At 36.4% G+C, this 23,608-nt stretch overlaps 1 protein-coding gene across 10 annotated transcripts in view; it reads right to left on the bottom strand.

Moving 5' to 3' along the window:
- The window catches only part of RALGAPA1 (Ral GTPase activating protein catalytic alpha subunit 1), a 135,102-nt gene that overhangs the window by 17,474 nt on the left and 94,020 nt on the right, over nucleotides 1-23,608 (bottom strand). For all 10 annotated transcript variants that reach the window (XR_003572914.1, XR_003572913.1, XM_027899068.1 and 7 more), the window contains 3 exons: nucleotides 23,025-23,180; nucleotides 12,857-13,015; nucleotides 10,817-10,944 (listed from right to left, as the gene is read on the bottom strand). Coding sequence is in view for 8 of the 10 variants with exons in the window: in XM_027899068.1 (XP_027754869.1) it covers nucleotides 10,817-10,944; nucleotides 12,857-13,015; nucleotides 23,025-23,180 (443 nt within the window). In the remaining 2 variants the exon portion in view is untranslated. The remainder of the gene's footprint in view (nucleotides 1-10,816; nucleotides 10,945-12,856; nucleotides 13,016-23,024; nucleotides 23,181-23,608) is intronic.

Raw genomic sequence — 23,608 nt, forward strand, 5'->3', positions numbered from 1 at the left:
AATCCTTGCTTTATGTTAGTTTAGTCCATTTTTCTACTAAGTATGTGGCACACACAGAATAAACTATAACTTTTTTGTAATAATTTTGACATGTTTAAATTAGTGAATATTTTTACATGAAGTACATTCCATTTCCAGCTAAATATTTCCACATACTCCCAGGTATTATATATAACCTCTTTTTTCAGTAACTGAAACATAGACCTGTAGGAGAACAAAGACAAACAGTGTGCTAGTTTCTATTAATCTCTTTTTTTTTTGGTACCTATGATCTTCTGATCCCTCTGCTGGCACATGAGAAAGCATGCCCCAACAGTTCTGATTACTGTATGCAGAACAACACAGAAACAGTTTTCCAATATCTTATTCAACTCACCCAAAAACATCACTCTACCCCAAAAACATCACTGTTTTTGTCAGTGTTGAATGTTGCAAATGATCTCCCACATTTCCCATCAACTTAAATATCAGAATCCACCATACACAGTGTCATATACTTATATATACACAGCTTTCAGTGTTTTAATGTACAAAAGGGATTGTTTGCACATCCCTTATCTGTTATTATGATGAATTTATGACAAGAAAAGGATTAAATCAATAAACAATGTTGTCTTTTGCAACATAAAAATAGGGTTTAAACAGTTTAAAAACATTTCACTCTTTACATCTTAGAAACATCAGGAAAACTTGTTTCATCTTCCCCACTTTTATTCACAGATTTCTGAGAGCTATCAAAGAAATCTATATGAATTTTAACACCTTAAGGGGGCAAGAGTCTTAACATTTTAACAAAGGGCTTTTGTTATCCAAAATGTTTAATTAATTAATAAGGTTAAGTAGGTATTAAAAAAAACCTGTCACTTTGTGTTATATACAAGGCAATCAACTCTGCGTATTATTGAATTATCTTTTTCATTCCAGTTCAAGGACTTGTAGCCTTCTCTCAGAAAATTTTTGTTTAAAAGAGGGATTTACAGATATTTAAAACACATTTTAAAATGAAAGGGTGATTTCACTACTAACTTCTAGTTTACCACATAGAAAAATTTCCTACCTTAAAAATATGCCATAACAAAGAACAATTTCTCTCCCTCAAAGATGTCTCTACTGACACATCCAGACTCAGAAGTTCTAGGAAGCTGATAAAATGCATCACTGCTTTTCAGGATAGCCCACCGCCATCCTTCTATTCTAAAACAGAATGCTACCAAGCATTAAGCTTACCCATATTTTGTACAGTAATCAGTAGAACCAGTATTCCTCCTTCAAATGGGTAAATTCAATTTATGAAAGAATGCAGAAGAATCCAGAATATATTTTTCTAAACAGTACAAAAAGATTTGAGTCTCCCCCATAACTGTCTACAACATTAGCAGAGCACTCAGGCCTTTATAAGTGCAATTATTAGTAAAAAATTACATTACTAGAATCAATTATTTTTGTCTCATTTGATATTTTGCATTTTTACCACTTTCAAGAGAATGTCATGTATTAATAAAGCTGTACTACTAGTTAAAATATGTTATAGAGATCTTGTGATAACAACAGTATTATTATCCTTAAGCCCATGCACTTACACTGCATCTCTTTTAACATGTCCTTCCAGCATCCTAGTTCAGGCCAGTCACTTTCCCCTCAGTGCCGGACAAGATCATGCAGAGATCTTTCTGGAAACTATACTAAGACACATGAAAAATAAGAAGCTGATTCGTAACAGCCAGCATGGCTTTCCTACAGACAAATTTGTGCCTGACAAATTTTGCAGCCTTCTACAACAGTATTACAGCAGTGGTAGATGAGGCAAGAGCAACTGATGTCATTCATCTACGTGGACTTGTGCAAAGCATTTGACACTGTTCCACATGACATTCTTGTCTCTAAATTTGAGAGACACGGATTTGATGGATGGACCTCTCAGTGGATAAGGAATTGTCTGGATGATCACACTCAATGAGTTGTGATCAACAATGCAATATCCAGAAAGTAGTGCCAAGAGGTGTTCCTTGGGAGTTGGTACTGGGATCAGCACTGTGGACGGTGGGACTGAGTGCACCCTCAGAAAGTCTGCCAATGACGCCAAGCTGTGTGGTGCTGTCAACACGCTGAAGGGAAGAGATGCCATCCAGAGGGACCTTGAGAGGCTTGAGAGGTGGGTCTGTGCAAACCTTCTGAAGTGCAAAATGGCCAACTATAAAGTGCTGCAACTGGGTCAGGGCAATCCCAAGCACCAGAACAGGCTGGGTGGAGAACAGATTGAGAGCAGTTCAGAGGAGGACTTGGGGCTGTTGGCTGATGAGAAGCTCATCACAACACAGCAACGTGCACTTGCAGCCCAGAAACTCATCTGTACCCTGGGCTGCACCAAAAGAAGTGTAGCCTGAAAGGGGAGGGAGGTGATTTCCCCCTTCTACTCTGTTCCCATGAGACCCCATCTTAGAAGTACTGTGTCCAGCTGTGGGGCCCATATCATAACAAAGACCTGTTGGAGCCAGTCCAGAGGGAGGCCATGAAGATGATCAGTGAGCTGGAGCACCTCTCCTTTGAAGACAGGCTGAAAGAGTTCAGTCTGGAGAAGAGAAGGCTCTGGTAAGACCTTATAGCAGCCTTCCAGTACCTGAAGAGAGCCTACAAGAAAGCCAGAGAGGGACTTTTTACAGGGGCATGTAGTGACAGCAAAACAGGTAATGGCCTTAAACTGAAAGAGGGTAGGTTCAGACCACATGTAAGGAAGAAATTCTTTACTGTCAGGGTTGTGAGACACTGCAACACATTGTCCAGAGAAGCTGTGGATACCCCATCCCTGGAATGATAAAAGGAGAGGCTGGATGGAACTTTGAGAAACCCGGTCTAGTGGAAAGTGTCCATGCCCAGGGCAGGGGGTTTGGAACTGGATGATCTTTAAGGTCCCTTCCAACACAAACCACTCCATGATTCCGTATCTGCAGACAGCCCACTAGAAGCACTAGAGAAAGCAGGTTCTGTGGGATTAGAAACTGGGCAGTTACTAATGAGTTACTTGAACATGCACAAATCCAGAACTGTTGCTAAAGTATATATGAGTTTTGCTAAAAACATCACAAACTATAAACATAAAAACATACTAGATTACAAAACAGCTTTCAAGCTTCATACTTGAATTTACTCCTCATATTAAAAATGCGTGAAAACCAATTGAAATGATGTGAACTTATGTTCACTACATGAAAATGTAGTAAACACAGCAGCTTTGTATGCAGATCTGCAAGTATTTCTTCAGCAGTTATTTGAAGTGTCTTATGACAAAGACTAAGAAAAGACTTGAAAAGCCTATCACAAACGTTGGCTCAATCAATTGTCTATAGTGGCTAAAATCAAAGGCATTTAAAGTGATGCTTTGGAATTATTCATTGCAAAACAATCCTATTCTTTCAACAGGTAACTAATAAATCATGGCTGAGAACAGGCTTGCACTACCTCTGAGGTCCAATTGTTACTCAGAACACTGTCTACTTTTGCTCCCTGGTGTTGCATTTTAACTCTAATTGCACGATCAAGCCAATAAATTGGACTCAGGGGACAAAACCCCCTACAAAAGTACCTACCCTGACAAAACCAGAGGTTGCAAGAAAATGCACTTCAAAAAGAAGTGAGACAAGATGAGACAAGCAAAGGAGAGGTATCAAGGCTTGAAAGACAGTCATTAATACTGACAGATTACTGTAATTCTGGCTGTCAAGGTGATCGATTTAAGCAGCATATGCCAATCAATACTCTTCTCATTTACTGAGCAGCATGAGATATATAGTTAGGTAAGATGTCCCTAAGACAGGATTTCAAACCATACTTAACGAACATAAATAGCACAATTTATGCTTTGGAATCTTAGCTCTTTTTTCACTTGGCCTTTTTTTTTTTTAATTTGACAAACTTCAGTGTGATCTTATCCATACAAAAGTTACTTTAAATTATTCGATTACACCACATTGCCATTGTGTATACAATTCCTTTACATGAGATATTTCAAACTGTACCAATTTTCTGTATAGCATATTAAAATATTAAATTTGAACATGCACATTCTTAAATGCAGCACTTCTGTGCTGTGCAGTTTGCTTTTTTTGGCATTAGTGGTTTGCCATTCTGAACACTCCAGCCATCCACAGTATACAAGTAACCTAGTATAATATCTTCCTGATATTTCCCCTGGAATTTTCCTTACAACAGTCTCTTTTTGTTCTAATATACTCGCGATACCACAGGAAAATACATTAATTGGATGCATTAGTTCAGGGAAAAAGTACTGTAAAGATAATTAGGATAGCTCTTCCTGACATTGCATACCTACAAGGAGACACACATTAGTGCCATGGTCTAGTAACCACAGCAGTGTTGGATCAAGGGTTGGACTTGATGATCTCAGAGGTCTTTTCCAACTCAGTTGATTCTACGATACACACATGACTCTATAAATAGAGGGGTGACTAGTGACAGACCGGAGGGAATGCCCTGACGTTGTGCCAGGGGAGGTTTAGGTTGGGTATTAGAAGAAGGTTTTTCACACAGACTGTGGTTGGGCACTGGAACCAGGTTCTCCAGGGAAGTGGTCACAGCACCAAGCCTAACAGAGTTCAAGATGCATTTGGATGATGCTCTTCGGTGCAAGGTGTGACTCTTGGGGATGGTCCTGTGCAGAGCTGGATGGACTCAATGACCCTTGTGTGTCCCTTCCAACCCTCCATATTTTTTGATTCTGTGAAAACTCTTCTCTTATATTTGGGTTGTCTTATAACACACAGAGAAACTATTACATGATTCCTTGAAACTGAAACACCTGAACAGTCCATTAAACAATCAGATGTCTTTGAAATCTTAAGTTTTTCATGTTATACCATTGTATGCAGGCATTTAATTAATTAATAAATTTTTCACATCTTTAATTATTAAAATATCAAATACATTGGCAGCAAAGCTAGGATTTGGGAGAACAGCAAAACTGAGCAATTCAAAGTACAGAAAAGACACATGAACATCACATTCTGTACCTTACGATTCTTGTTCCAACTTGGAAAACAGTTTCCGTTGCTAAACAGTAAAACAGATTTTAGAAATAACTTTATATTCTTTTGGAAAAAAACTTACCCATGGCTCTTATTTGAACTCATATGACATAAGGATACAATGGCAGGACTCGAGGATGGAATAAATATTCACTGAAATCCTAAAATTTTCATTTCTTTATATAAAGCATATTAAGTAGTTTAAAAAAAAAAGTATCAAGCATTATTTTTAATGTTGGTATTTTTTCACTTGTGATGACAAGAAAAACTAGTAACAGGTATGTTAAAACCTTATTAAATGTCCTGTATCAAAATTGTATTGCCTGAAATATAGCAAAGTTTGCAGAGTCTTGTCATATGGCATATCAAAAAAATTCTAAACCAGAAAATACTAGAAGAACAGTTATAATGTCATGCATTATTCCTTTCACTATACCAAAATTAGGAGCAAGCCTTATGCCTCTCCATTTGTTACACAGTTGGCACTGATACAGTATCACTCTATTCACTTTTTTACTTCCAGATGCTCATGCATCTGTAAGATAGAAAACTTAATGGACTTGAATGAAGGGAAATGGGCATTGCCAAAATCAGTGCTTTCCAGCTTTCTGTAATAGTGAGAAATCTTCAAAATCTTCACAATTTTGAAAATGCAAATAAAACAAGTATTCTTAATTAAGTGAAACAAATGTGGCCACAGAATCTGAAGAATACTCTTTGCTCACTGTATGCCATTAATAAAGAACAATTTCTTAATTTTCCAGTGCCCACAACTCTATCTTGAGGCAGGAGATGGACAAGCAGGCCCAACACACAGCAGCACAACCAGTTTCAATAAAACCCTTTCTTGGGGTAGTTGAGTACCACCTCAAGAAAAAAGCTTTTGCTGGGTGATCAGTTTTTAATACAGAGCAAACTTTTAACAAGCCACTCATAGACATTATTTTATTCATAAATAAGTTACTGTCTTATCAGACACCATATGGGGTTAATATCTTTTTCTGGAAGACAACTGTCAAAAGATTAGCTACAATACATCAAGTATCAACTGCTTAGTCATACAATGCCAAAAAACCAGGAGGATATAAATTTTCCAGTTTTGATAACAGAGATTAATTTATCCAATAATTTAGATTAGGATTTATTCAATAACATTTTTAGATGGAATACTTAAAGCAGCGTTATATTTCTGCTATTTAAATTAATTGGTTTCATGTGACCAAAAAAAATAAACCTCCCCAAAAAGAAATGCCAATTCTAGGCATTAGGTCAAAGATTTTTTTAGATTATTGGAAAGAAGTGAAAATTTAGCTCTGATGATTAAGGATAAAACAGCTATCTATATTCCTGGTGTCTAAAATGTCAATAGATTTCAGATTTAAAAGATGCTAAATAGAATTTCTTCCTCTGTATGTATAGCTACATATTAGGTAGCATCCTTTGGTAGGGGAATACTAAGTAAGACAGAAACCACAGTGTCTGAAGTGCACTATCTGAAGTGCAGATAGTTTGGAATAATTATTAACACTCTAAAGTTTGTGTACAAGGTGCAAAAAGTGACATTAGTTCTTTCACAGCTGGAATTTCACTCCCAAAAGGTTTCTAGAATTTTTCCTGCTTTGTTGCAATAATTTTAACAAGTTGGATCACTGGAGGTGCCTACTATGCCAAGGTGTACCTCTTGGCATCTGGCTAACATCTGCTGTCTATTCAGGAAGTTCAAGTAAAATTTTATATGAAGCCACTCTTTCTATTGTTTAAAATATTTAGTATTGATCCATTTCCCACACATGGCTGATTCTGAATTCAGAATGTGACAAAAAGCTTTCTCTGAGACGCGAGCCATAAATAAAACTATTCACATCAGGAATTTCAATGCAATTTAGTAAATAAAGAGTATTTAACAATCTCTTAAATAGTTATTCTACATCACAGTGAAACTGATTGTTCTCAACATTCAGTCCCATTATTACACCTGCATTTGTGAGTTTTACAAGTTTTCCTAGGATATGTGCAGCTGGAACATACTCAGGAGGTAAGCATGCACTCCTTAAGACCACAACAAATGCAATGAGAAGAAGAAACACGTCAGCTATGAGACAGATAAGGGGGTACTGCTGCTTCCCTAGCAAGACAATACAAGTATTTTGTGTTTGTAACCTGCTACTGTGTGCATATATGCCACCTGTTGGTGAGGGGGTACTGCTACAAGAAAGCCAGGCCAGCAAAAGATAATGAGGAACCAAAGAATCCTTGAAGGAGAAACTAAAGCAAATTCCGCAAACCAGTGGAAAAACTCCACCACAAATGGCAATATGCTCTTCACACAGCTGCAGCAATGAGTATGTCAAGCATCAAATAAAGCAGGATACCTGTCATGCATGACTAGGGCCTGCTGATGAATTTAGTAAATATTTAATCATAAAATTACAACATGGAAACATATCGTTATGGTATTATAAGCAAATAATAAAAACACAGAGCAGATAAAGCCTTTTAAAATCATTAACAAAACCAAATCTTCAAAGTGTTTTGCTATCTAAGTTTGTATCAGAGATGTCAAAATAATGTCAGAAAGAGGAAGGTGATTGACAGAATATGTCAGTCTCAGAAAGCTACTTCACACCGTACAGTCACATACTCAAGGTCGGGGAAGACTATAAGAGGGAGATGAGCAAAATTTCCTGTATCCATGCAACCATTATTATACCATTCACACGTACTACCCATTGCCACATTGTGATTAACAGACCAGCGCATTAAGGAGAAAGTTGCAATCAGGTTACATAAAGAGGACTGAATATCCCTGCTGATTACAAATGACTGCTGATTTTTTCAGTCAGGTCTGCACTTAGAAAATGCACTGTCTCGGAGGACGGATAAGCTCTCCTTGGAAGTAGGAGGGCCAAACTCAGTGCCAATTTCTTCCCATCTCATATGCAAGGAGATCAACACAGTCCTAGTTTAATTAAGAGTACACCATGATCCATCACCGCAAGGATCTACAATGTGATACTATAAACATTCTTCAAAACCAGATAAGCACAGACCTACATATATGTTTTTAACTCCCTACTAAGTCAAAAGGTGCCCACTACGTAATCCACAGCACCATGAAACAAACCACACCCCTGAAGGTAGGGAAACATCCATACACTGATGCTGGCTTTGAAATAAATGATTTCTGCTGGTCTACTACTGTAAAAAAGAAGACCTAATACAGAAACGTCACACAAAACACATTTCAAGCACTACAAGTCTCAAGTACTCTTGTGCACTCAAGATCCACATTCAACTGGATTTCCACTAAGCACCATCAAAGTTCCTAATAAACTGGCACTGCCTCGGTATATTAGATACTCTTAAGTAAGTAAACGAAGATTAATTTCAAGCAGATCACTTCAGAATTCTCTTTCACTGAAACCATTATGGTTCTGGTTTTGTGGAAATCCTTGATTATCAGCTTCACTTTTCAAGCTTGAACTCTGCTTTTGATGTATCTTCTGAAAAAGAACTTGTTCCCCTTTTTCCTCCCTCTTTGAATGTATTGTTTCTATCACTCTGAGCCCTCTTCTTCTTTGCTCCAGCAACACTCCAACACAACGAAAGACCACCTTGATCAACAAATCCTGTCTGTCTTCTGCAAGAGATAACAAGTCTGGCAGGGTTTCCAGGAAAGCTATTTAACCACAGACCATAAAATACATCTGCTCCCCGTACCCTTCAGTCCACTGCAAACTTAAAAGCCAGCAGTAAACTCCTGCAGCCATAGCTAAAATATCCCAGAGGAAAAAAGCGGGAGACAATAAAGACAGTCCCTGACGTCTTCGATTCCCTGCTATTGCAAGAACATAATTAGATTCAACTTTCAAATGTTCCTAGATAACAGACCTCGTCCATGTTACAGGAAACATCCTGTCTTTGCCATTCTTGTATGAGGGAAAATTCCCTCTTGTCTTCAAGTCTGGCCATGGCTTGAATACCAAGAGCATGAGCATGTCCATGACATTTTTAACCAAAAGGTTCTTTAACCCCTATTTATTTAACCCCTAAGAGTTAGGCCAGGCTTGGAAGTTTAACAGTTTTTGTTGTTCTCCACTGACACAACTGACTCCACCAAGCCTCATTCAAGCCAGAGAAGTTTGTAGAGTTTCTTCTAATTTCACATCAAGCAAACAGTTTTTAAAGAATTCTCACAACTCATTTTTATTTTTAAATTATCATACCAAACACTGAATATAAGATACTCCAAGCCAAATGAAAAAAGAATTCCACCAACTACTTAACAAAGCCACCCTTTAACATCAGTGCCCAATCAACTGGTACTTTAGAAGCTTCATAACTGAGTGATGATGTGAAACCCACTAACCAATGCATCTAATATCAAATATACATAATGCTTTCCAGTTACCATGTTAACCATATTATAGGAGAGACATCAACATTTTAGTGGAGGCCACATTATTTAATAAATGCCATGCTGTGCTTTGGTACATATCAAAAAGTAAAATTTCAAAAACTGAATTAAAAATGCAATGCACAGCTCTGTGGAACTGGCCAATTCCTAGACATTAGGCTGGCAAGTTATGTCCAAGGAATGTATTACAACTTTCATATTCTGTAAAGAAGTTTAAATATACAAGCTTGGGGGGGTGAGGAGCGGTTGTACTGAAAGTTTGTTATTTCAAAGAAAATTGTTCTCCAATTGCTCATCATTATACATCAATATAATGTTATAAACCATCATTTTTCATGGTATAATGATGATGATAATACATTTTAAATTCTTTGACTAAGCTACTTGAGTAATGACAAAAAGATCAGACCTTTCCAAACATAAAAATACGATGAATCAACATCTGTCATCTACAGAAATGGCATAAACATCACTTAATGTGATCACCTAAAACACATCCATCATTCATCTGTAAATCCATTTCATCATATCTAATCCAAAACTCTGCAAGTATTAACGGACAGCCACAGAAAAAAACAAAGTATTTTAGCAACAATCTGTCACATGACAAATATTAGTATTTACAGCTTGGTTGGAAATTAAACCCAGAATTTCTTCTGGATTGAAATTCAAACTTATCTTTCAATTTATGAAATTCAAAAAGAGTATATTCTTGTTGATTTAACTAACATGTATATAATACAAGGGAATCTTAAAAAGGGAAGCGGTATAAGTGACTGACTTACCTTATATTTATTACTTTCTGTTGATAAATCTTTTCTTCCAAGAGCAGTCCTTCCAGAAAACTACAATTTCAATTCCAACAAGAATGAGACAGCCTTTTCTGACACATTTACAAGGACACTAACATCATTTTGACAACAAATTGGTATTCTGAGCTGAATAACAAACTCTGTATGACAAAAACTTAACAAATTAATCTTGAAGGAAAGCAGCACTCTTGGAACTAGAAAATAAAACTAAATTTCTCTAATACTGGATAAATACTTGACGTGTTTAAGGAAAGAAAGATCATTAACATCACAACATTGCTATTTTAGAAAGACTACTCACAAAATGGTCATTAAAATAATTTTCTTAATAAAAAGCACTGAATCTATCAATATTTTAAAAAAAGATGGTCTTCATCTAAATACTCTTCTGTGGGTTTAAGTTCTCTAAAGGCAGACACCATCACCATTAAAAAAATATTTTCCCTATATTAATCCAACAAAAAAAAAAGACAGAAAACATGAAGGTCATATCTGTAGAACTTCAAGGGAATGTATACGCCTTGGAAACCACTTGAGTGAAAGGATACAAGTTTTGGTATAATGGGATTAATGACTTCAATGCACGGCTTGCATTTATAGCTGTTGCACGAACCATAATAGGCAGAATTTTTCCATTCACAATAGCACCATCAAAAAGTGGACCAAAAAATGGAACCTGAATAAAAATTTTAGAAGTTCAACATAAAGCAAGATCTTAGCTGTAACAATTAGCAATCAACATTAACAATAGAGCACTCAAATATATCTCTTTTTCCCTCCTCATTGTTAGATAATCAAAGCAGTCATTATGCTACGTCAGACCTTTTCCCTTGTGGAAATATACAGCCATATAACTGCTTGATATCCTTGGCAACAGATAACACAGTATTTGAAGAAAATTAAGCAACTATTTGAATACTATGTTTCATCAAAGATCATTTTCAACATTTGCTGCCAAAATCCTAGGAAGAGTCATGCATATGATGTTTATGAGGTTGAAAGGCTAGCTGACAATATTGTAGGTGGTAGTAAACAAAAGGAATAATTACTTGAATTTTAAAATAGTATGTATAATGTCTTTAGATATTAACATGTTCAACTCAATGTACAACTGTGACACAATTACTGGCCAATCGACCCTCACCTTCTATTTTCTTTTATTCTATCTGTTCTTCCTTTCTACATTATCTATACAAATGGACTGTAAGCCCCTTACAGCAGAAATCTGTGGTGAAAGTTTGGCCTCTCTGGACTGTAAGCGTAAAACCTTACTTGTGAGATCAGTAGAAAACTTCAATATTTAGTACAGGTAGCGCCCAAGAGGTATATAGAACAGATAGATCTTATGTTTTGGAATAATTCTCTATTTGGCATGATTTTTCTAATCAATCATCACTGTGCAATTAAAAAAAAACAACAAAATAAGGACTCAGTATTAACTATCTGCATTTCCAGTATACATTTGAATAAAGTTTGGAATCTGATGACATAAACCGAGTCAAGAGTAGCAAAGTTTGTGCATCGGCTTAGCAAAGGGAGCATACCATAAATATTCTTTCTGCTAAGATGAAACCAAAGCTGCAAAAGAATTTTAGATCCCTGTATTATTTTTGCCATCATTTAATGTAGTTCTCAGAATACTGAAATCTGATGGAAAGCACTTCTTTTTTCACATACTAGAACATCTTTTTGGACTAACAACAATCCCTGTTTTCAACAGTTCTCATTTCCCTTTTTAACATGCTTGCACCCAATAGTCCATCTATTTGCACTTAAAAGTAGTAAAAGAAAGAATATACTTACTAACTAAAATGTAAGTCAGTAATAACAAAAGTGAATATCACTTCATGCCTAGTCATTTCATGACTACCTAGAGGTAGTCACCATAATGAGGTGTTTCTCTCATATACCTCATTTATTAATATTAGTGCTTCTAGTAATACTTAAAGTATAGAAATTCATGGCAAGTGACATCATACACAGAAGTTAGGTAGTACAAGAACTCATTACTATTTTTATTCAGTGTTCACTGCCCTAAACCACTGTTTTAAGAACAAGGCCAGCACTGACATTAGAGGAACAGTCATTAGAAAGAATGTGTGTTTAGTGTTCATATGCGTAAGGGTTGAATGGTCTTGCTTTACTCAATTATCTCCAAATTCTTGTGCAGAGTCAAGAAGAAAGTGATAACTAGCTTTAAGAGGAAGAAAGAGGAGTATGACATGGATGGAGGAAGTTGGAGAAGACCATTATTTAATTACCTCAGTTATGTATCAAATTTGATAAAAAGGTATGGAAAGTTTATTTTAATATTTAAATTATTATGCAGAATATTCTATCTTTTTTTCCAGATTATGTTGTTAGCAGATATGCTTTACAGGATCAGACCTTTGCAATTTCAAGTTACTGATTTTACTATGCATAGTACTCACTGAGCTCTTCCTTTTCTTCCTACCACCACTGCAAACTGTCAGTACTCAAGACATTGCTTTGTTGGATCAGTCTATTATACCAAGACCTCAGAATGTAAACAAAACTCAGGTCATGTTAAACATATGAAGGAAACACAAAAGAAAACAAACCCTTACCTCAGGTTTTTTCATGATCTGGATACTGAACATATGGTTTTTCATGGGATAGATAACTATAAGAACATCACCAAATTCTGTCGGAATTATTCCTCTTCTATAATCTCGAGTGTGCTCTGACCAGACAATGTGTACTTCATCATTTCCTAAATGTCTTAGCTAGAAAATCAGAGATAAAAACCTATCAGTTTAAATATCCTTAATTAATAATCTATACCCATACAGCTATATAAAACATACATATTTCAAAAGGACAAACTCACTAAAAACAAATGAAGAAAAATGAGCAAGACCCTCCAAATTACGCCATTGTTCTTTTACAGTTTCAGTGTGAATATTAGTTGACAGTATTGGTTTGTGCTACAGATTTTTATATAGTGGTGTCAATTTCTATTTAAATTAACAGATATGTGAATGTTTTCTACTGAAAGCTAAAATTATCTCAAGGATGCAAAGTGATTCAACTTGATTTATGAAAATGTGTTCCAGACTGTCATCACTGATAGGCAGCAAATTACTAAATTCTATATGAACTTTTTAAGCATATGAATGAACGTCTTTTTAAAAGCTAGGTATCTGAGCACTTAAACTCAGAATTCTAGCCAAATTCCAAACTGCCTACCACAAACAAAAATCGCTTAAAGGAGAATAGCTACTGCATTTTCCACTGCCCCCAGATTAACTAAACTAAATGCTCATTTCCCATGAAACCAGTATAACTTTGTAAAAACAGCACCCCACCCCCCAAAAAATCTAACAAAGGAGCTTATGATCTGGCTCAGAATGGCCAAATGGGTTCCTCAAAATCCATGGGGTATCCTCAGATGTAATCATATAACCAGATGAAGGAATTTCTTGAACATTCTGGAATTATCTGCACTGATAATGCTCCTTCTGCTAAATATTACCATCTGACAACAACTGTTCGCATTATGCAGAGAGACTTTACGTATATCGATCAAATATATTCAGACTATTAAACATCAGATTCTTTCCAGTAAGCATCATTTCTGAAAATTCAATCTGGAATCTCCTTTTGTCTCCTAGTGCGTCACCAGTTACAGTTGACAATTGTCTTCAGCCCCAGTTTTCAGTTTGTTTCCACAGCTTTAGGTAGGAGGAGTTTGTCAATCACCTTGATGTTATTCAAAGGACCACACTGTGAACTGCTGTTAACAGGTAACATACAGATAGCAGTCTGGGCACATACAAAAAGCTATTGTATATAAAAAGGCAACAATTTGCCATACTCATTTTCAGAACACAATTGAACTTTAAATAAAAGCAAAACATATACACATTCTTCAGAGAAATTTCACTGCAAGTATTCACTTGTCTATTTTACAAACCCTCCTGGAATGCTACCTTCCTCTTATCTGAAGGCTTGTACCAGTTGAAAGTAGCAGACTTTAAAAAAGAAAAAAAAAAAAAAGAAGAAGTTGTCTCTTCTCACCTCTTCTAGCTTTAAATTCTATCAGACTGAAAAAAAGGGTTGTATTTCCATGAGAAAAAGATTTTCTTCGGTGTTGAACTGGGCAAAGGACAGATGGTATCAATACCCTCCTTCTTTGATGCTCAACAAGTCATTTGTTTTGCCTGGACCAGATCGTACACATGTCTAATCTACAATGGCTGCAGTGCCTTTGAAGTGAGTTGCTCTTCCCTCTTGTGTAGATGGCTAAATTATTTTGAATAACACTTAGTTAGGGGTGCTCTTGTGCCAACAGTAAAACCAACCCAACAAAAGAACTGGCTATAACAACATTCACTACACTGAGCTTTATTTTACTAGATTAGAATACAACCAGGCAGAAACCTGAATGACTGATGTGCAACACACAAACAGCAGCTGCAGAAACCTTGGATAACATGGAACAATGATGAACATCGTAAGAGACAACTAATTGCAGAGTTGCTCTGAGAGCCTGAACCTCTCTTATCTTAAGAATCACAGAATCATTTAGGTTGGAAAAGACCTCCAAGATCATCAAGTCCAACTATGAACCTAACACTGCCATGTCCACCACTAAACCATGTCTCTAAACACCACATCTACAATGTCTTTTAAACACCTTCAGGGATGGTGACTTCACCACTTCCCTGGGCAGCTTGTTTCAGTGCTTGACAATCCTTTCTGTGAAGAAATTTTTCCTAATATCCGATCTAAACCTCCTCTAGCCTAACTTGAAGGCATTTCCTTTAGTTCTGAGTCTTGTTCCTTGGGAAAAGAGACTGACCTCCACATCCTACAACCTCCTTCTGGTTACTTGTAGAGAGCAATGAAGTCAGTAAGAGTGATAAGAGTGATATGAAGCACACTTAGCTGTTTTTCCCTGGTGATAGCTTGGAGCACTTCCATACTTTCTAAGATAAACTTCAAAATACATTACCAAAAAAAACAACAACCTCAACTCCCAAAATTACCAGAAAAGCAACTTCTCCTTCTAACCCTTCTGTTTTATAGCAAAACATTAATTAAAGAAACCTTGCACTTTGGCATCAGAACAGAATTTTCCATTGATTTTCATCATGGCAGAATTCCATTTTTTCAGTTTACACAAGGTTCGGCTTCACTTCATTCTCCTCTAGAATCACTGTATAATAAACTGTTATCCTTGGCCTCCTCTCTTTGCCACAGTTAATCATCTCCTCTTCTCCAGGCATACATGAGATCATTTTCAAAATGTATCAAAGACATGATCCAAGCGGGGAAAATAAACCCCAGGTATTTGTTTTAAACTCAGCTCATGTAACTGTACTGGTCTCAAACACAGCCCAAGAAAACAATTTTTTGACACCTTTTTTTGTAGCGTGAAAGGAGCAAAAAGTAGCATTGTCACCTTCTTAAATGGCCTTATAACCAGAAAAGTCAGTGAGAAATTGCACCTCAGATTAAAAAAAAAAAAAAAATTAAAATTTCTCATTTTACTTCTTCAGTGAAGTGACAGCCAAACTAGCTGTTGAAATACGACAATGACAGGCTATCAGGGACTGATGGGCTCATACTTGGAAGCCAGTGAAAAGCTCAGAGAGGATGATGCTGCCTAGCCTAACAGAAAGCATGAGGCAAATCAGTTGGGACATGAAATGCTGTGGAATGTATAAAAACTACACAATCCTAGGTTGAGGGATGGCCATCTGAAGCATCGACTGAACTCACTGAACTGACTGCCAAAAAGCAATACACTCATCACTGCACCACACCATTCCTAACTCAGCAATACCGAACTATTTACTAGAAGAATTATTTCTTCCTTTACTTAACATCTTCAGTCTCGGAGACAGAAAACTCACAGACTATCAGAAACAAGTGATGGTGACAGTGTACATGCCAAAGAAATAATCAAAATCGTAGAGAGTTTAGATAGTGAAGCTTCTTGAGGGCATCACTGCCTCTGAATTTAATTTCTCAAACGTTACCACCGTGTACCTGTTACTGACACCTGCAGCTAATCAGACAGGACACCAGTTCTTGCACTTCTGTGCAAGCTACCCAGACAGAGCATCACTACTGATGCATGCTTTCACATTAGATTAATACAGATTTTGGTGTGATAGAAGTGTACTGTGTGGCTATTTCAGAAGGATTATTGACAAGGGACACATATTTTTGGATATTTGGTACCAAAGCCATTAGTGACTTTTCTCTCCTATTTCAAAGTTTGCTTTATACTCCCATAGATGTATGAGAATACATTTCCAGGAAAAAAGAAAAAACTCCTTCAGAGAAAAAGGAAAATGAATCAGATTATTTCAAAGAGTTCCAAGTCCTATCAGATGTATTTCACCTCATGATTACTACTGAGAATGATGTGTAGATTGGCATGACTAAAATGTGACATGTAATGGATTGAGAGTCAAAATCAGATGGTGCGAGTAGGTGGATGATGGTATAAACTATGAATGGCAGTTTATAACAAAATATAAAGTACTCAGGACCAAAACAAAGATGAAAACCTGGATTCCCTTATGGATGGTCAGACGACTGACAAAAATAATAGAGAAGTAAACAAGGTTGGGGGTTGCTGATTTTATGTTTGAATAACTAAATTCTGGATAAATCATTCTGTTTCCTTCTTCAAGATTAGATCATAAGAAGCTTTGACACTAACACAGTGTTCCTTGTTGCCTCTGTCAGATGTCTTCAGCTTGGTCAGCAAGCAATGGTTATGAGAAAGCTTGAATCGGGGTTACTTGACTCCTCAACACCACTTGATTCATGGAAGAGATCTGATATATGAAATTAACTTGAAAAGCTTTCTAAGGTCCACTAGGCTTTGCATAAACTTTTTAGAAAGAAGAACTTCAGATTTTCTTCTCAGTTGTCCCTTTTGAAGGATCTTGTAATTGAGTAGTGCTCCACAACCAAGCTCTCCTGCAAGCACAATAAACATTTGTAGAATCCATCATTCACTGTGATTATTACACCACAGGAAAGCCAGAACCAGACCTCTTTCAACTTTAACCTGGACTCTTTATATCTTTGTACTGAATTGGAAACATCCCAGAATTCAGTGTCCTGGACAAAGCAGGACAAAGATGCTGAACTATAACCACCTCTTCTCACTGAAACCCTGAAGACAGACAGAAACATGGTTTCCCAAGGTGTGGTCCCAGTGTTATCTAACAGAATGGCATTTGGTGCACACAGAATGGACAGATGTCAAGACTGCATTGTGTGTTAATGCTTACTCAAAACTCACTACCAGTTGTGTGAACCACTACATCTTCACATTCATTTCCTGACCTTGTGTTCCTGAATTTACAACTTCTTATGTGCATACCTCACAGTAAGCATAACAAAGTGCAAATCAGTACCAGACATAAGGCACAGCAATAATATAAATAATAAAATGCCCTAAAATAGTGTTACACTTCAAGTAACTAATAATACAGTATGGTTGAAACACCTGGAACTATAGGTTACACACCAGTATTCTAACACTCTAAACACAGATCAAACTGCCCTGAAGAGTTTATTATCTGACAAATGCAAAGAAGCTGTAAAAAGGTGCTAAAGACAAGAAAAAGGTCTTCACCATTATTCAAGAATGAAAGTGTCAAGGCCAGGGAAAGGAAGGTTCAGAGATCAAAACAACACTTTCTGACAGTGGATAAATTTTATCTGAGTGAATGAAAAGGCTATGTTGCAAGAAATGGTAGGTAGGAAATAGAAGAGTCTTAAGCACAGACTGAATGTAAGAATCCAGAAAGTGGACCAAATTAAAGATGATTTCAGGCTATGGGCACAAGTGACAGCCACAATGGTCATGTTATCTGTGGTGATCTGGAAAGGTGGCAATGAGAAAGAGATTAAGAGCTCTGTTTTAGACATTTTAAACCTGCGTTGTCGGGAAGACTGCCCTGAGGAGATACCAGAGACAAACAGATTTTTTTAGGCTAACTTTGAAACTCTACTCCATTAGAGCAAATATATAAAAATGACCGACTGTTAGGTTACCTGAAATTTCAAATTTAACTCAAAATACTTTAAAATATTCTTACTCTATAGCCATCATCATGTGTCAGCTCTCCTAATACATTTATGTTAACTGAATACAAAAGAAATGTGAAATAAATATAACCAGGAGGGATGATCAAATCTAATTTTGATACATTAGTGTCATATGCTGTACATGTTACAATAGCAGCCAGACTTAATACGAAGCTGCAGGCTATACTGAAATTTCCAAATGGCAGATTGTTCTAAGTGATACCAAGTATAATTGAAGTAATAAACGATAGTAAAAGCAAAGCACACTGTCAGGAAGAATTTAAGTATTTACTTTTTAAAATTAAATGAGTTAGGTTTCGAAAGGCAAGACAAGTGAAATAATGCAGGGCTCAATTTACAGAAAATTCCTTTTATTTATCTGTTGCATTAACCCTTGAACTCTTGCCAAAATTACTGTAATTTCTAATACCCACTTACCTAAAGGAGGGAGAAAAAAGACTATTATATTTTCTTATGATACAACAGCTAGCCTCAACTTTTTTCTTCTTCAAAAATGAAAGTGTTTATTATAAAAAGAACAGAAGGAGCAGAGATGTCTGAAGTAAAGGCTTAATGCAGCTCCTTTTGTCCATTAAATGTAAGCAGCACACTGTCTATAGAGTATGTACTCTCTAGATGAATTTTTCACAAAACTTTGTCTCAATAACTATGGTGTGTTTGGGTTTCTTGTCTGGTTGAGTTTTTTTTAAGCAACATGTGTATCCAATTGTAACTCAAAAACATACTCTACTAATAATTTACAACTATAAACCTTCAAGTTCCCATTACATGTTAATAACACAATAACCCCCCCCAGCTATAAATGTCAGGAGCTGTGAACCTTTTATGTGGTTAGGATGATGTCACACACAACTTAGAATAGCATAATACACCAAAAGCTCAAGATGAATTAGTATATCAATCATTAGTAACATTACTACTTTTAATTTACATAATAGGTGTATAATAGCTCACAATGCCTTCACTCCACTAGGAAGACCCTCCTAAGGAAGGAGGAACTAGACAGGTGAGATAGGCTGTAGAGGCACATAAATGAGTTTCCTCATTCTGTTAACTGAGTAAATACTTTTTACTCCAACCTTTAATTATAAAAAAACCAGAACAGATTGCATTATCAGCATCAAACCTTTAATTTACTATTTGCAAATCAAATACTGATTTTATATATGCATTTGAATGTTAAGTTCCTTTATGCATTCAGAAGATTTTCATGAGTTCTTGAATTCACATCTTTTCTTGCTCTTGTTCACATCTTCAGAAACAAATACTTCAGAGGTATAAGACTCTTTAAAGTTTTATTTACTACTCTGTAAGACTGATGGAAAATAAGTTTAAAAATGGTTTAGCCCCTGAAACAGCAGAATCTTGATTTTGCAGTGGCTCAACTGGCAGGAAGAAGTTTTGCTTTAATTTAATTTATTTTCCATTTATAAGATGAACCTATCATGTACCTCTAGGCACATTTACAAAATAAAAACCAGCAGCACTTCAAAGCCAGCTACTGCAAGTTTGCTTGTTTTTCTCCCATTGAATAAAACAGACAAAAAAATCACATGAAAGACCTGCAGAGAAGCTTAAATCTCAAGTTTCTCTGGAGGTCACGAACACTACATGCACTCAGAATAATTACCATTCTTAGCACTCACATGGTTCTCAAATAATTTTGATAGTGTGTGTGAGCTAACCAGGATTTCATAAAACACATTCCTTTTGCTGATGTGTTCAGTCCAAGCATCACGAGTAGTTACATAACCAGTATATGAATTAAGACTGTATTCCTACTCATGTCTCCTGATACGACTTGCTGGTCCCTTCCAAGACGTAAACTTCATTTGATGCTTTTCTCAAGTTCACGATGAATTTCATAACATCTCTCTGGTGCTGGTTCCTTGATATCTACTGCTTCTTCCCATGCAGACTTTACTTGCTGAGTAGAAGTGCTAAAAGTCTCACTCCCTCTATCTCCTTTACTTAGCCTTTCATCGTTAAACACACATGAAATGAACAGCTTTGAAACATATCTCTATCAGAATTGATTAGAATGGGCCAAAAAGTGTTAGGAAAGGTGGAGAGAGATGAAAAGAGGCTCACAGGCCTCCATTCTTGGGAAAGAAAGTCACAGAGAAATAAAATAGCTTAAATAAACAATTGATCAGTAGCTGAGCCCCAAATATAATCCCAATCTTTGGGGATTATATCCATACAGACCTCAAATATTCCCAATTACTGATGAGTGAGACTGTGGGTAGGGGAGGAGAGAATTGGGCCTGGGGTAAGCTTGAGTTGTTAAAAAGTCCATATGACACAGTTTTCACAAGTTGAGTCACAGTAGGTCTGGACCAGCACTTAACCTTGCCTGGCAGGAACAGCTATGTGTAGATTCAGGGTGTTCTGTGGTGGTACATCCCTCCCTCCCCTCTCCCTGGGCTACACTATCATCTTAAAAGTGCTCATTAGGCCTAACCTGGGCTAAGCTCCTCTTGAGCTTATAAGAAACACTGCCTGGTACCAGAAACTTATGCTGTCTAACAAGCTCCTTTTCTTTAACAAACAGCCTTGGAAACTTACTTTTCTTCCCTGAATAATGACTCGGGTGGAACAACATTTTTGTAATTGAACTTTCAAAGACAGTGACTAAACCGAATTGTGGACAGGATGGAAAATTACTATGACTAAAGTCAACTCAATTGTAACCCCATAAACAGCAATCCTAAGAGAGACCCTTAGAGCTCCCCCGGACCACCAGTGGGCTGCAGACAGCAATCTCCCTCTGAGTGGGACATGTCTCAGAGCCAGTGAACTCTTAAGCTTGCTACTCTCAGCGGATGGCCACCAACAGGGCCTTGGTTGATATCCCACTCCTCAAGGATCAACCCTTCACCTGCTGAGAAAATGCAAAGGCATCCAACGTGAACACTGAACTCGAGGAGCATTTTTCACAGGTATATACCTTGTACATACTGCTCTAGGTCTGTGTGAGTGTGACTGTGAATATGCTGTAGCAAATGTGCTATGAATGCTGCTCTCTTAGATTCGTAAGTAAGTAGGTCTATAAGTGAATTACTGTTTATACTGCTTATAGTTATTTCTATGGAATCTTTTGTTAAATTAATTTAAATTAGGCTGTTGCTTAAGTGCTGTTAAAACCTTTAGGCCTAAACCATTGTTCAAATCTGTGGCTAAGTTTGGCAAGGGGTTGCCAATGAACTTTGTCGCACTTTCATTTTAATATTAAACCTGCTTTTACCAATGCTTTTGCTGGTGATTCTTTGAGCAATCTAAAACATTCATTCCTGACATGCTCCTAGAAACAGACATGAGATCTTGCTGAAGTTCACAGCATTTTCAAATTAATCATTATTAATTATTTTTCACTCTGACCCATCCTTCCCCTTGTCAGTGCTTTGTAATGCTCTAATTCAAACAGATTATAAACAAACATTATAAGGATAATATAAGTTGTGTTTTATAAAACCCAGTTTCTGTTTAAGAAAATAAAGAAGCCAGTCACCTAGAAACAAAAATACAACTTGTTCTATACTGAAACAGTAGCAACAATCTTCTTTTAAAATTAGTTATTTTTGCTATTAAACCTAAGTACTGCCCTGGTTTTACTTCAGGAAATAAAGAACAGAAAGGGTGCACCATCTTAAGCATACAAGCAAAACCATTTTTAATTAAAAAACACCCCACACCAACCAAACCAACCTAAGATGCAACAGTGAGAATTTAGAACTCAGTCTATAATAAGAACAATAATATTTTTTTCTTCGAGTGGAACACAAAGAACAAAAAAGTCTTTAATAATTGAAGCTTGCCAGAGGCATGGCTATTTCTCTCTTTACTAACTGTCTACTGTCTAATTTAATTACAAGTATTAAACTCCATGCTGAGGTCAACCAGCTTCAGTTCCTTCAATATTACACTTCAACCAGTGCTCATTAACGTGTCTACTGAATGGATTAGCACATCTGAAGATGTATGTATGCAGGACGGGGGGACAGTCTAATGATAGCTAATTGTTCATTTATAATAGGACACATGTTCGAGACTGTAACTTATTATCACTAATGTGGAATTTATTAAATTCTAAAAAAAAAAAAATACCAATACAGAAACCCCTTTTTTTCTTAATGCAGCTATAAGAGATCATATCACTGTTGAGCATTTGTGTCTGCTCCAAGACAAAACACCTTATACGCAATAAATATTGTCTTAATATTTGTAACTATTTTTTTAAAGGGAAAATGATTTTAATAGCCAGAACATAACCCTTAAGTGAAATAAAAGTCATGTTCGAAAGTACTCATCACATATTTATTAACTGCCATTTAAAGTCTCAAAGTACTAAGACATCATTCAGATGTAATGCTTTTTCTTCTACACCAACCATTACCTCCCTGCACTTTTCCCCACTTTACATATGTTCCTGACAACAGCTGCAATGACAGCAAAAATCACCGGTATGGTAAAATAAGAATTGGTAGAGAATAATCTATACAGCTTGAGCTACCTCAGTAAAATACCAATTTTTAGTAGGTAAAGATGTTATGATATTTTATGTTTTGGATTTTTTTTAAGTTACTGGATTTTCTTTGACTCTAATTGCTTTGGGTTTATTACCCAGGGAAACTGTTATTTAGAGACACTCACCTTTTTTGTTAAAGAGTCATCTGAATCAGAAGGCATTCTTGTTGACACATGGAACATTACTTCTACTGTTGAGGTAGCAAAATATGGAGTGGTCAATCCAGTGCTTTTGTTTTTTTGTAATCCTCCCATAAAGCCACAATGATTTGTGAGATTTACCTAGAAATAAAGTCCAAGAAACTTTACAAGAAAAAAAATTATCAGGTGATAAATACACTCTTTATGCTTTAAAATGCACTTTCAACTGAACTTTTAAAGTGAAGATTCTTTTCACAGCAGTACAGTTATGCTTTTTCTGAAAGAGCTCAGACTCACTGACTAGACTGGAAATCAACTGCAGTGCAGTAGCATTCTATATTCCATGGTCACCAGAGAAGCTGCAGGGAAGATGAGGTTAGAGAAGAGGAAAGGCTGTGTAAATATTTACTGCATTATTCCCTGATCACTTGAGTGTAGTCACTTATGTGTGTTTTTTGAATTTTTTTAAAATTCTGTGATACTATATCAATCCTGACCTGAGCTCTGAAGCAACTCTGTATGAGAGCCAGACAATTTTACATTGTCTTGTTACCTTTCATATATTTTTT

This window comes from Empidonax traillii, unplaced genomic scaffold (genome assembly GCF_003031625.1).
Source record: "Empidonax traillii isolate 1590-97213 ecotype Southwest subspecies unplaced genomic scaffold, ASM303162v1 scaffold636:size371350, whole genome shotgun sequence".
Taxonomy (NCBI): domain Eukaryota; kingdom Metazoa; phylum Chordata; class Aves; order Passeriformes; family Tyrannidae; genus Empidonax; species Empidonax traillii.